Source organism: Lontra canadensis, unplaced genomic scaffold, assembly GCF_010015895.1.
Source record: "Lontra canadensis isolate GAN:19392208 unplaced genomic scaffold, GSC_riverotter_1.0 scaffold59, whole genome shotgun sequence".
NCBI classification, from domain to species: Eukaryota; Metazoa; Chordata; class Mammalia; order Carnivora; family Mustelidae; genus Lontra; species Lontra canadensis.
Window position 1 is genome coordinate 2,413,917 of NW_022631053.1, and position 11,762 is coordinate 2,425,678.

Genomic DNA, 11,762 nt, shown 5'->3' on the forward strand with positions numbered 1-11,762 from the left:
CAGTTTGGCTTAGAAAACCATAAGTAACCATTTAAATTATGCCCTCCTATGCCTTGGGGCTAGGCCCTGCCAGGAAGGTGGGGAGACAGGATTCCTAGAGAAGGAACTCCCACTGCCACTTTCTGGGATGTGAGGAGAACACCATGTGAAGGGAAGACCCTCTGAGAAGCATTCCAGGCTCCAGCCTGCTGGCCAGCACCATCTCCACCCTCCTCCCCAGCAGTGGGAACACTGGTCTACCACTATCTGGCTGATCCAAATGGGTTAAAGCTGCTCAGTTTACTTATAGGAAGTGGTCAGAGTCCTGCATTAGGGTAGCTACCACATGCCTGTTTTTGGAGTAATTTTGTAACATTTCACCCTGCCAGGACTACCTGAGCTAACAAGGGACTGCTTTCCCATGTCCCCAACTTGAGTAACTTCTTGAAGTGATCTGGAAACTGGCAGAACAGACCACCCTGAACCCATGAGTGAAACTCAGGGACCTCTGTCTCTTGGTCCTGGGCATGCAGTGTTTCCCCAGGGAGCATAAGAGTTGGGAAGATGTTCTCCCCAAGGAGGGAAGAACTAATGCCTGGGCTCCCAGGATGGGGCAGACCTTGTTCAGGAGCAAAAATGTGGCTGAAGGAACTGCCAGCTGCCTGAAAAGTTTCTCACTGTTGAAAAGGCAACATCAAGGTCACCACCACCCAGGTCTCACCCACAGAAATCCCCAGACAATACCCGAGCTGAGTACCATGCAGACTCTGTGGGGTCATTTCCACTATCTTCCTGGGGTCTGTTCCACCCCTGGATAGCTGGGGTTCTTAGAGACCCAAGAGTGACTCTGGAAATTCTGTCTTGGATCTAGATCTTTGAAGACACCCCTCATGTTTCCAAGTCTCCTTTTCTCTGGCATGAACACTTCGACTCCTCAACAAGACCAGATACTAGGAGACGGATTATCTTGGAAGGAAATCTTGGGTTTTCGGAGGAGCCCTTTCTTGATAAAGCCAGACATTTCCCCTGCTCCTTGCTGATAGATAAGCAAGAAGGAGGTAGTCCTGGAAAAAGAAAGCTAGGAGATCTCAGAAGGGGATAAGTCCCCAAGTCCCTAATTAAGAGCGCAGATAAATGCCCGATTAGACCACTCCAGTCTGCAAGGGCAGCATATTCTGCTGGCTCTCGGAAACGCTTTGTTGCCACAAAGAGCTTGGAGATCTCTGTTCTACAAATTACCCATGGCTCCTGGCCCTTCAGCACAAGGAAAGAAGATAGTGGAGAGACGCCCTTTTCCGGTGTCCTGGGCTTGACAGGATAAAAGGAGGCCGCACTCTGGGTGCCTCATCAGAGCGTTCGTTCTCTATCCCTTAGTGACTGCTTTCCTCCAACTCTGTCAACTCCATCTTTCCCACCATGAGTCGGCAACTGAACATCAAGTCTGGTGGTGACAAGGGTGGCTTCAGTGGGCGCTCAGCAGTGGTGTTGAGGAAGGCTGTGGGCAGTGCATCTTCTTACCGTGCAGCTGGCAAAGGACCCGGGGCTGGCTTTGGCAGTCGGAGCCTCTACAGCCTTGGAGGGAATCGGTGTATTTCCCTCAACATGGCAGGTGGTGGTGTTCGGATTGGAGGTTATAGCTTTGGGCCTGGCTCTGGGTATGGAGGGGGCCGGGCCACTGGCTTTGCTGGAAGCATGTTTGGCAGTGTGGCCTCAGGGCCTGTGTGCCCATCCATGTGCCCACCTGGGGGTATCTACCAGGTCACCATCAACAAGAGCCTTCTGGCTCCCCTCAATGTGGAGCTGGACCCTGAGATCCAGAGAGTGCGCACCCAGGAGCGGGAGCAGATCAAGGCTCTGAATGACAAGTTTGCCTCCTTCATTGATAAGGTGGGTCTCACGGGAGGAGGATGAGAGAGTTCAGTGAGATGTGAGCAATTCCCTGCTGCCTGGGAGTGGACAGGGCACTGTGGATGGAAAGGTGGCAGCTGGGACTCCTCCATCATAACATCCTATAAGCTAGGTAGCACAAAGGAATAAATGAATGTGTTGCTTCTGCAGGGTATTTTGCAGAGAAGTGTGGAAAATTGAGTAAAGTGTAGCCCCATCTTGAGAAAGAAGTATGGGTTTCTGGAGGACAGTTGGACAAATCTCCAGCTCTTTAAAGAAGATGAAGAACTAGTAGAGTCAACACCATTGGGAGGGGAGGGCTCACGGTACAGAAGAAACACTTGGCTGAGTCATCAGGAGGAGTATCTCTTGTGTGCTGAGTCAGACAATGAAAGAAAATTATGGTATTTCCTTCCTCCATGAGTTTTCAGGGATTGGTTTTGTCTAGAAAGCTATGGGATGAGCATTCATACAGGGTCTAGTTTGCATGGAATTCCAAGAGTGTAGAGTCAACACCTGAGGCTAATGACTTTAGCAAAATCTATGTAACCTGAGAGTCAATAGTCTATGTCCACGGACATGGTCACCTCCATTGTGGTCCCAGGTGCGGTTCCTGGAGCAGCAGAACCAGGTGCTGGAGACCAAGTGGGAGCTGCTGCAGCAGCTGGACCTGAGCAACTGCAGAAAGAACCTGGAGCCCATCCTCGAGGGCTACATAAGCAACCTGCGGAAGCAGCTGGAGATGCTGTCCGGGGACAGGGTGTGGCTGGACTCAGAGCTGAGGAGCGTGCGGGACGTGGTGGAGGACTACAAGAGGAGGTGAGCAGGCCCCACCAAGGTCGTGGGTCATGTTCCCAGAGATTCCTGGGAAACCCAATCTCTGTGCCTACTTTTTAGGAGGGGAGAGAGCAAGAACTAGCGCCAGGGGCTCACACCCCTCCCTTGGTTGTGGGGGAAGAGCCTGCCCTGTTTGATGAGAACTTCCTACCTGGTTGATCAGAAGGAATTTCTTGCTCTTTGATCCAGTGATTGGTTCAGTGGCCAGTTTGGGGAACCTAATAGGCACTTGGATATTTTCCTAGGATCCAGTGAGTGGAATATATATGAGGTAACTCAGGGGCAGAGTCCTGCCACCCCAGCCTATGTGGCACTCACCTCTAGGAGATCCTGCAGGGATCTGCTATCTTCTCTCTTTGACCACAGGTATGAGGTGGAGATTAATCGGCGCACAACAGCTGAGAATGATTTTGTGGTGCTCAAGAAGGTAAGGGAACAACGAGCCTATGCTCTCTTTTGCATCCCCCTCCTAAATAACTCTGCTCAGGACTCCAGCTCAGGCCTTCTGGAGAGGGGCAGATGCCTGAGTTGGGATGGAGTCATGGTTCTGGCCTCTAGCTAGAGGCAGGATATACACCCAACCAAAGGACAGAGACAGACAGGAGAGAATTCTGTTCTGGGAAAAGGGAAACTCTGGTCCAGCTTGGCCTTCCTGTGTGAATTGGGGGAAATTCATTCTACCTCTCTGGGCTTTGTTCCCTCCAGTGGAACAGAGCAACTTTCCCCTTTCTCTATTTTCAAAGAGTCATTGAGTATGAGAAAAAGCAATATTGAATAATTTTATTCATCCATATGCTTCCCTTTGCAGGCAAACAATAGGAAGTCAGATGGCACTGGGAGCAGGGACAGGGAAAGCTCACAAGATGAGGGTTGTATTGACTGAATGCTTTGGGTGCCTCTTGCAGGATGCCGATGCAGCCTACACAGTGAAGGTGGAGCTCCAGGCCAAAGTAGATTCTCTGGACAAAGACATCAAGTTCCTCAAGTGTTTGTATGACGCGGTGAGGATGCTCCTGCCTTTCCCCCACCCCACCTCTTTCCAGCTGAGGGCTTCACTTGGCTCTTCTGTGGAGATGCCAGTAAGAGGGATTTAGGATAACAGAATGAAGGACGTTTTGATAGGAAGGTGCAAAACTCTGCACAAGAGACCATGGAAGTGTAGGATCTTGGTCCCCAGAGACCATACACAAGAGACAATCCCACCTGGGCTGACAGTGATCTTTCACTCAGGCAGAAAAAAATGACCCATTGAGGTCCTATTCAAGCACAGGCTCTTGACTCTGTGAATTATAGGAAATGTCTCTCACTGCCCACTGCCCATGAAGGGTGCATCCTGCTGCTGTGAGCCTTCTCCTTTGACTCCAACATTCAGATCTAGAGCAGGAACTTCTTCCCACCACTTCAGCCCAGAAGATGAATAGGCAACCAAGGCCGGCTAGGGGACCCTGACTCTGTCTTCATCTCTCAATTCAGGAGATGGCCCAGATTCAGACTCATGCCAGTGAAACCTCAGTCATCCTGTCCATGGACAACAACCGGGACCTGGACCTGGACAGCATCATTGCCAAGGTCCGAGCTCAGTATGAGGAGATCGCTCTGAAGAGCAAGGCTGAGGCCGAGGCGCTGTACCAGAGCAAGGTGGGCACCAGGGGCATCTCTGTCCTCCACCAACCTCTCCTTTCCTGGGAAGGGATACCTCAACCAGGGAATGTAAGAGCGACCTTTGTAGATGTGTTGAATGAAAGGATGGTTATAATCAATGCTTTAATGATATTCTATTCAAAGAGAATTCTCAGTAGAGACTATTATCAAAGATGAATTGATGGGCACATTCAACAGAAAAGGACAGGCAATCATCTGATGGAGAAAAGAAGAGAAGTGTTTCTGCTGTAGAACAAATATGTTTCCAGGGATTAGGGCTTGCCATCATGGGGCAGAAGGAGAGAGAGTAACAAATATGATGGAGAGCAGCTATGGGAAATCCAGGGTGGGAAGCCATGAGCTCTTTTCTGGCCAATATGGGAAGACTTCCAAGAGGAGGAAGTGGAAGTCTATCTGACTTCTGGGTATTGGGAGTAATGCTTGGAGAAGACCCTTTACCTGCTTGCTCTCCAGGGCTTTATACCTGCCCTGTTCTGGCACTCCTTTTCACATTTGTTAAATCCCACCCACAGCAAAGATCATAGGTTCCTCATCCCCGTCCATGGATATGCCATCCCCTCTTCTCTGGAGGACTGGGCAAGGAAGAGGGGAAGGTATGAGCTACAAACCCTGAGCTAACAATCCAACCACCCCAAGTGTACACACTGCCCTCAGCTTCTGGCCCTCCACTTGTCACTGAGAAAGGGCTGCAGGAGAATTCATGTTCTGTGAGGGCAGGGACCTCACCTATCCTGCTCATTGCTGCATCCTTAGCATGTGGAGTAGTACAATCTGCCCTTTAGCAGAGGCCTCTATATAGAGATGCTTAATGAGTAGAGAGTTCTTCTTACATTTCAAAAGTGCTTAATAAATGTGACCTGCACTTTTCTTTCAGCCAGCTCAGAAAAGACTGCAGGCAGGGCAGAGAGAAAGAGTGTGTCCAGTGCACAGTTTCCACTTAGAGAAGTGGGTGGACTTCCTGGTGGGAACCATCACCACACAGCCGGAGGGATGCCCAGGCTCCAGCTCCATCGCACCCTGTCCTGGACCCACCTCCCCTGTCTGGCCTCAGCCATGGAATTTTTTGCTCAGGACCCTTCCCTACTTCGAATCAGGGGTGGGGGTGCAGTCGTGTCTCATAACCAACTTTCTATCTCTCGGAAACCAGATCCAAGAGCTGCAGCTGGCAGTAGGGCGGCACAGTGATGACCTCAAACACACCAAGAACGAGACGTCAGAGCTGAACCGGCTCATCCAGAGGATCCGGTGTGAGATTGCGAATGTAAAGAAGCAGGTGGGCAGCAACCTCGCCAAGAATGTCAAGTTCTTTGTGAAGTTCAATTTCATCCTCTGCGGTGGAGAAACTGGAGCCCAGTTTAGTAAAAAGCATATCTCCCAATTTGGATTTGGGAGCCCCACAGCCATCTAACATCTCTCTTTCCTACCTGCCTCTGTACCTTTGGTCAGAGCTGGCACTCTGCTAAGAGCTGGGAAGTGCCTTGAACTTACTTCATCTGACTCCCAGTTTGCAGATAAAGAAGATGGGCAGATGAGGAGAGGGGAAGTGAATTGCCCAAGGTCCCCAGCTGTTATCAGCAGTCAGGACAGAAATCAGGTTTCCTCCTTTCCTCCTTTTACTCAGACCTTTTCTGCGTGCAAGAAACCTGCCCCTACATTCCCTTCAGACGTATCCTCTGATGGCAGGTCCCACGCCTTCTCTTCCCACTATACACATAATACATATGGAGGAGTGCATAGGGAATGTATCCCAGGCTCTTCTGTGGCCATGCTAAGTTCCTGCCCTTAAGGTGGGGCATCATCCTGGTGACCAAGGGAGGACAGCAGCAGATGAAGCCCTCCTGGGTATCCCTTACCTGTATCATGGTACCATGTCCACTTCATCTAGGGAATCCTGTCTTCCCTGAAAGCAGCAAAGCTTAAACACCATGGCAGCGGGGAGATAATATTAAAGGGGTAGGGAATTCTTTTTTTGTCCTCCTCAAAGAACCAGGTCAACTCTACTAGTGATAGGACACCAAGGTGAAAGATTGGAGCCCATTCTCCTCCCTGCGTCCCCACAACCACCATGCCAGGCAATGTAAGGAGCATGGCAACAGCCTTCCTCTCCATCATCAAACATCTAGCAGCATCCCAGTGCTGCTAGATGTTTGTCAGAACCCAGTTTCTGAGGTTGAGTTATGATTTCATGCCTTTAACCTCCAGCTCTAAGGAAAGCCTCCCTCACCCAATTCAAGCTGACAAGGGGAGTGTTTAGCCAGACCCTCCTGCAAAATGCTGGAGTGTTCCAGAAATGCTCACTCTTGGTGCTAACAGGTCAAGGGTCCCCACTGGGAGCTGTCCTGCAGACAGGAATCTGACTATAGTGGTGCCTTGTCATGATGTCTGATCTCTAGAGGCGACTTGGCTGGGGTCTCAGCATGATTCTCCTGGACCTGGTATCCTTTCAGCCTAGAGCCATTGGTGGCCTCCAACAGCAGGAACTAGTCAACTTCACAAACATCACAAGTTTCTTCCTATATTCGTGAAATGCAATTACTTCAATAGCTTCTCACAGAAAATCCATCTGCAACAGAAAATAGAGGAGGCCGGGCTATAGTCCTGTCCCTGGAGCCTTACTCACTGTCACCTTGGGCCTCATCTGGGAAGTGAGGGGGTTTTGCTACCAAAGCCAGAAGATCTGAGAACTGTTTTGCATTCTGATGAGCTCCCTGTTCTTTGGCTTTCAGTGTGCCAACCTGGAGACAGCCATCGCCGATGCTGAGCAGCGGGGCGACTGTGCCCTGAGGGATGCCCGGGCCAAGCTGGACGAGCTGGAGGCCGCCCTGCACCAGGCCAAGGAGGAGCTGGCCCGGATGCTACGCGATTACCAGGAGCTTATGAGCCTGAAGCTGGCCCTGGACATGGAGATTGCCACCTATCGCAAGCTGCTGGAGGGCGAGGAGTGCAGGTTGTGGGGGGGGGGATGTGGAGGGGAACTCTGGGGAGAAGGGGCTGTGGGTGGCTCCCTGCTGGGCCGGGGACATTTGGGAAGTGGAAGATGAAAGACATAAGCACAGAGTGCTGGTTTGACTGGGGAGCTCAGCTCCTGCTCCCTGAGAGGGGAACTCAAACATGAAGCAGGCAGCGCAGGTGATGCTGTGAAAAGAGCAAGTGGGATCAGACAGACCAGATTTCCTCACTCCTTTGGCACATACAAGCTGTGGTTCTGGCAGATTCTTTAGTGTCTCTGTGTCTTTATTTCTTCACCCATAAAATGGGATTATAATCTCCATCTCACAGAGTGTTTTAAGGATGAATAAAAATAACGTACATGGTAAAGCAGGTGCCCATCAAGGTTGTAGCTGAGTGTAGACACTTCACTGAGGTTTTATCCTTCTCTAACTTTCTGTCTTATAGGATGTCTGGTGAGAATCCATCCTCTGTGAGCATCTGTAAGTATCCCTGAGAGATAGGTCAGGTGGGGATTCTGGCTGGGTAGGCAGGCGAGGACCCCAGGATAGGGCGATGCTCCCTCCACTCATGGTCTCCCCCAGTCGGGGAGTTTCCGTTACTGTCTTTTGAAACTTCTCTGGCTTCAAAGGAAACCTATTTCCCTTTGACCCATGGAAAGAGTGGCTGAAGTCATTCCCACTGCATTTCCTCTCTGTCTCTCCCCGGGACATTGTTAATGAGAGAGAAGTTTGCAAACGTGCACTTGGGGTGTCAAATGGTCCAGGAAACGCCAGGAGGGCAGAGACCGCATCTGTGTCATGTGGTCCCCACTTCACCCAGAGCCTGGCACTTTGCAGGATGCTCGTTCATCTTGATGGTGTTTCCTGGCTGCTGAGGGTTGCTGGGAACAAGGGAGGATGGCTCCTTTTCTGACTGATCCTTGCTGCCCTTCTTCTTTGCTCTTGGCCCTTCCTCCTCAGCCGTCATCAGCAGCGGTGGGAGCGGCTACTACCATCCCAGCTCTTCCTCTAGTGCTGACGCCGGGGCCAGCAGCGTGGTGGGCAGCTACAGCAGCTCTTGGGCTGGGCAGTCCAGGGCCAAAGGGGCCCGTGGGGGAGAACTCAAGGACTCCCAAGACCTCAAGGGCAAGAGCACCTCTGCCAGCACCCCAGGCAGGAAAGCCGCCCGATAAGCCCGAGGGCCCACTCCTCTCAGGATCTGGGAGAAGAGATGCCCTTGCCGCCGCCACCAAGCCCAGAGATGTCTGCTGTTCTCCATCCTCCACCCCTGAGTCCTGGACTGTCTGTAGTGTACTTGACCACCTGTGCCTTGGCCCCCCTCGCTGTCCAGCTCTGACTGGCACCATCGCCTCTCTATCCTCTCAGGTCCCGTGTGGACACTGACTTCTTGTTTTCCTTACTGCTTTCAGCTGGCAGAAGGCTTTGGGACCCAGGCTATAATTGCCTTCTTGGCTCTGGGAAGTTATGGTCTTCCCCAGAGGGAGAGAAGAGGAGGGAGGCGGAGAGGGAGGGGAAGAGGAATAGTCTTGTTTGGGGCTTAGGCTGAATCAGCAGGTGTCTGGGAAATTCCCCCCACCCACAACCCCAGCTTCAGGGGTGAGGATGAAGGTGTGTGCCCGGGAGGGGCACGATCAGCCAGGCTTTGCCTGTCCCCTCCAAAAGCTCTTTGCTGAATGACCCTTTTATTCAGGAGAAAAGGTGTATATGCTCAGACCACCAGCTGTACCCAGCTTCACAAAGCCAAGTGACAGAGAACTGGGGGTTTCCTGCCACCTTGTGTCACCCACCCACTCTACTACTGGTAAGAGCTACTACCCTATGATAAGCAGCTGCTATGTGCCATGCTCCCTGCATGCATTGCCCCTCGTGCTTACCCAGCCTGCAAGGTGGGTGCAATCGGCAACCTCAGGACAGAGAGGAAGTCCCAGCCTCCAAGAGAGAGGCTGCAGAACCCACCCCTGTCACCCACTAAGTTCCCCGGGCTGGGAGTAGAGCCCAGGTCTAGCTGACTCCACAGTCTATGTTCTTGCCATGGCATATCACTGCCTCTGTAACAGAGGGAATTGTTTCAAACACTAGGTTTTTTGATGAGGGCAACATGATTATGTTACCTTTTTGTCAAGGACTATGGTATGTGATGTATCTTTAGTCCTCTTGCTAGGGCCGTATCCTGCAGTGCTTGTGATCCTCAATTCCTGTTGCTATGAGCTGTGTTCAGTGAGGGGAGCTTGATCCATCTCTGGTGGCACTGTCCAGCCTGGAAGTCATGGCTTTTGGTGTAAATATTCCCAAGAATGGCAACACCCAGTCCCTCCATCACTTGAGTTAAGGACTCAGGATTTCTGCTGTACATTCAATAAACTGCCCTTGGGTGATATCAGTGTGTCAGTCTTGTCAGTGTGTCAATCTCACCAAATTGCCCACCCCCTAATGATAATGGGCTCCGGCCCACACACATGTACAAGCCTTTAGGGAGTCTGGAGGCAGATCAGAGCAGGTTGCTCTGGACGTGATCTCAAGGCTGATGGGAGAGATGGACATATGCATAAAACCATGTCCTGGTACAAATCAGGAAAGGGAAGCCCTGCGTGGCGTCGCTGATTGGGGACCAGGATGTAGAAGCTAAACAAGGAAGGCCTCCTGAAGGAGGAGGAAAGTTTAATCAAATAACTAGAAAGATGGCCACATAGATTCCTGGAGAGAGAACTTAAATCACACCATCACAATAGGTTTGGGGACAGGTTTTGTGTGCTTATTTTGGTGAGGTCTGGGAGATCTTAGATTTTCTGAAGTGGGTAGCGGGACTGGGTGGGATTTCTAGTTCCTCAGCTTTGGTGTGCAGAATTCAGCCCTTGGACGTGCTTTCTGGTCCATCTAGTAGCATGGGTGTCCTGAGCTGTTTGCTCCTCCATCCCTCAGGGTAATAGTGGCTGGTCTTCCAAAGACAGGAGCGAGAGGCCCCAAGCTGCCAACTCCATTAGCCTTTCATGTATTTCATGTATTATGGAGGTCCTCATCTGTGTGCCAAGATGCAGTAAACCTTGGGAAGCACAAGAGCCCAAGAGTCTGGTGGGTTTTCTGCCCAAATGCCTCCCTCTGATGTTACTGCTGTGGTGACTATGGGGAATAATGCCCTGGGACTTACAGGGGTTCTGTTCTGGCTCAGCCACTAACCAGTCACCTGTTACACTCAGACCAACTGAGATGAGCTATGGACATTTTCCCCCTGAAAAAGGTACAGAATTATGTCTACCTGTTCAGAGGTTTGCAAACCCCCCAAAGCCCATCCATGGACTCCCTGGGTCATGAACCCCAGGACCAGAAAACCCTAAGGCCCTTCCCAGTGTTGATACTCTGCCTTTCCCCAAAGACCAAATTCCCAGTGACCCAGTAAGAGGGGCTATGGGGAAGGGATGGGCAGATCAGATCTACAACCTGAGACAGCCTTTAGAGGAACCCATGAGCCATCCATGGAGTTGCCTCCTCCAGGACCAGAGTGCTGGTATGCCATTGGGTTATGAGGCTTGGGTGCTGTGCCCGGTGCTGGGTGCATAGTGAAGGACCCAGAGGCTAGGCAGATGTGATTTTGGGAAACTGAGGGAACATGTCCTATGCTGGGGTATTGAGGAGGGCAGAGGCGCAACCCCTCTGGTTGCAGTTTATCTGCCTGAGAAATGGAGAAATTCTTTGTCATCTGGGGCCTAATTAAGATCCTGAGAAGTGCACAAGGATGACTTCGCTCTTGCTTTATGACTCAGCTGAAGACTCCTTTGAAGCCCAAGAGAGGAAATCATAGAGATAGGACCATGGTCGCCAACTTAAATTCTGTGGGTCTGACTTCAGTACACAGGGCAAAGAGACCAGAAGGAAGATGTGTGCATGGAAGTTTTGGTTGGAGAGCAGTCTAGAGGAGTGGGGAGTGAAGGAATGTCCACACTCTCTGGGAGCATAAGTATCTTATTCATTTGCTCTCTGTAGACCTCCAGCGAATGTCCACTTAGGGGCTGAGTCATCTGTCTGGGTGATGCCTGTGCTCACCCGGCTCTTTGGGCATGAGACTTCCATTTACACCTTTTATTATGCGGACAACTCTTACTGCTCCTTTGACATTCCATTTGGGTACTCACTCCTCTTGGAAATCTTTCTGAATCTTTAGGCCTGTCTGAGTGTCTGTTTTCTAGGACCTTGCTATGCCCACTGCTCACATCCAACATGACATTTCCACATGCAGTTGAGATGATCTCTCTGTGTGACTGATTCCATCAGTGCCAGATTTGGGGGCCTCGAGGGCAAGGACTGGCTTTATTCTTTGCTGGGCTTTCCACTTAAGGAAGCTTCACCTAGCAGAGACACCTAGGGATATTGCTTGTAGGGTCTTCTTACCTAGCACAAATACATTTAAAAGATTTGGGGGGGGAAACCCATGCATTTATGGCCATTTTGACA

General features: G+C 51.0%; 1 protein-coding gene across 1 annotated transcript; it reads left to right on the plus strand.

Annotated features, from left to right (window-relative positions):
* Positions 1–1,395: 1,395 nt before the first annotated feature.
* KRT74 (keratin 74) lies at positions 1,396–8,488 on the plus strand. Its single transcript, XM_032876720.1, has 9 exons — positions 1,396–1,866; positions 2,471–2,685; positions 3,070–3,130; positions 3,609–3,704; positions 4,177–4,341; positions 5,513–5,638; positions 7,092–7,312; positions 7,762–7,796; positions 8,277–8,488. The coding sequence occupies exons 1-9, from the start codon at positions 1,396–1,398 to the stop codon at positions 8,486–8,488; spliced, it is 1,602 nt and encodes a 533-aa protein (XP_032732611.1).
* Positions 8,489–11,762: the final 3,274 nt, after the last annotated feature.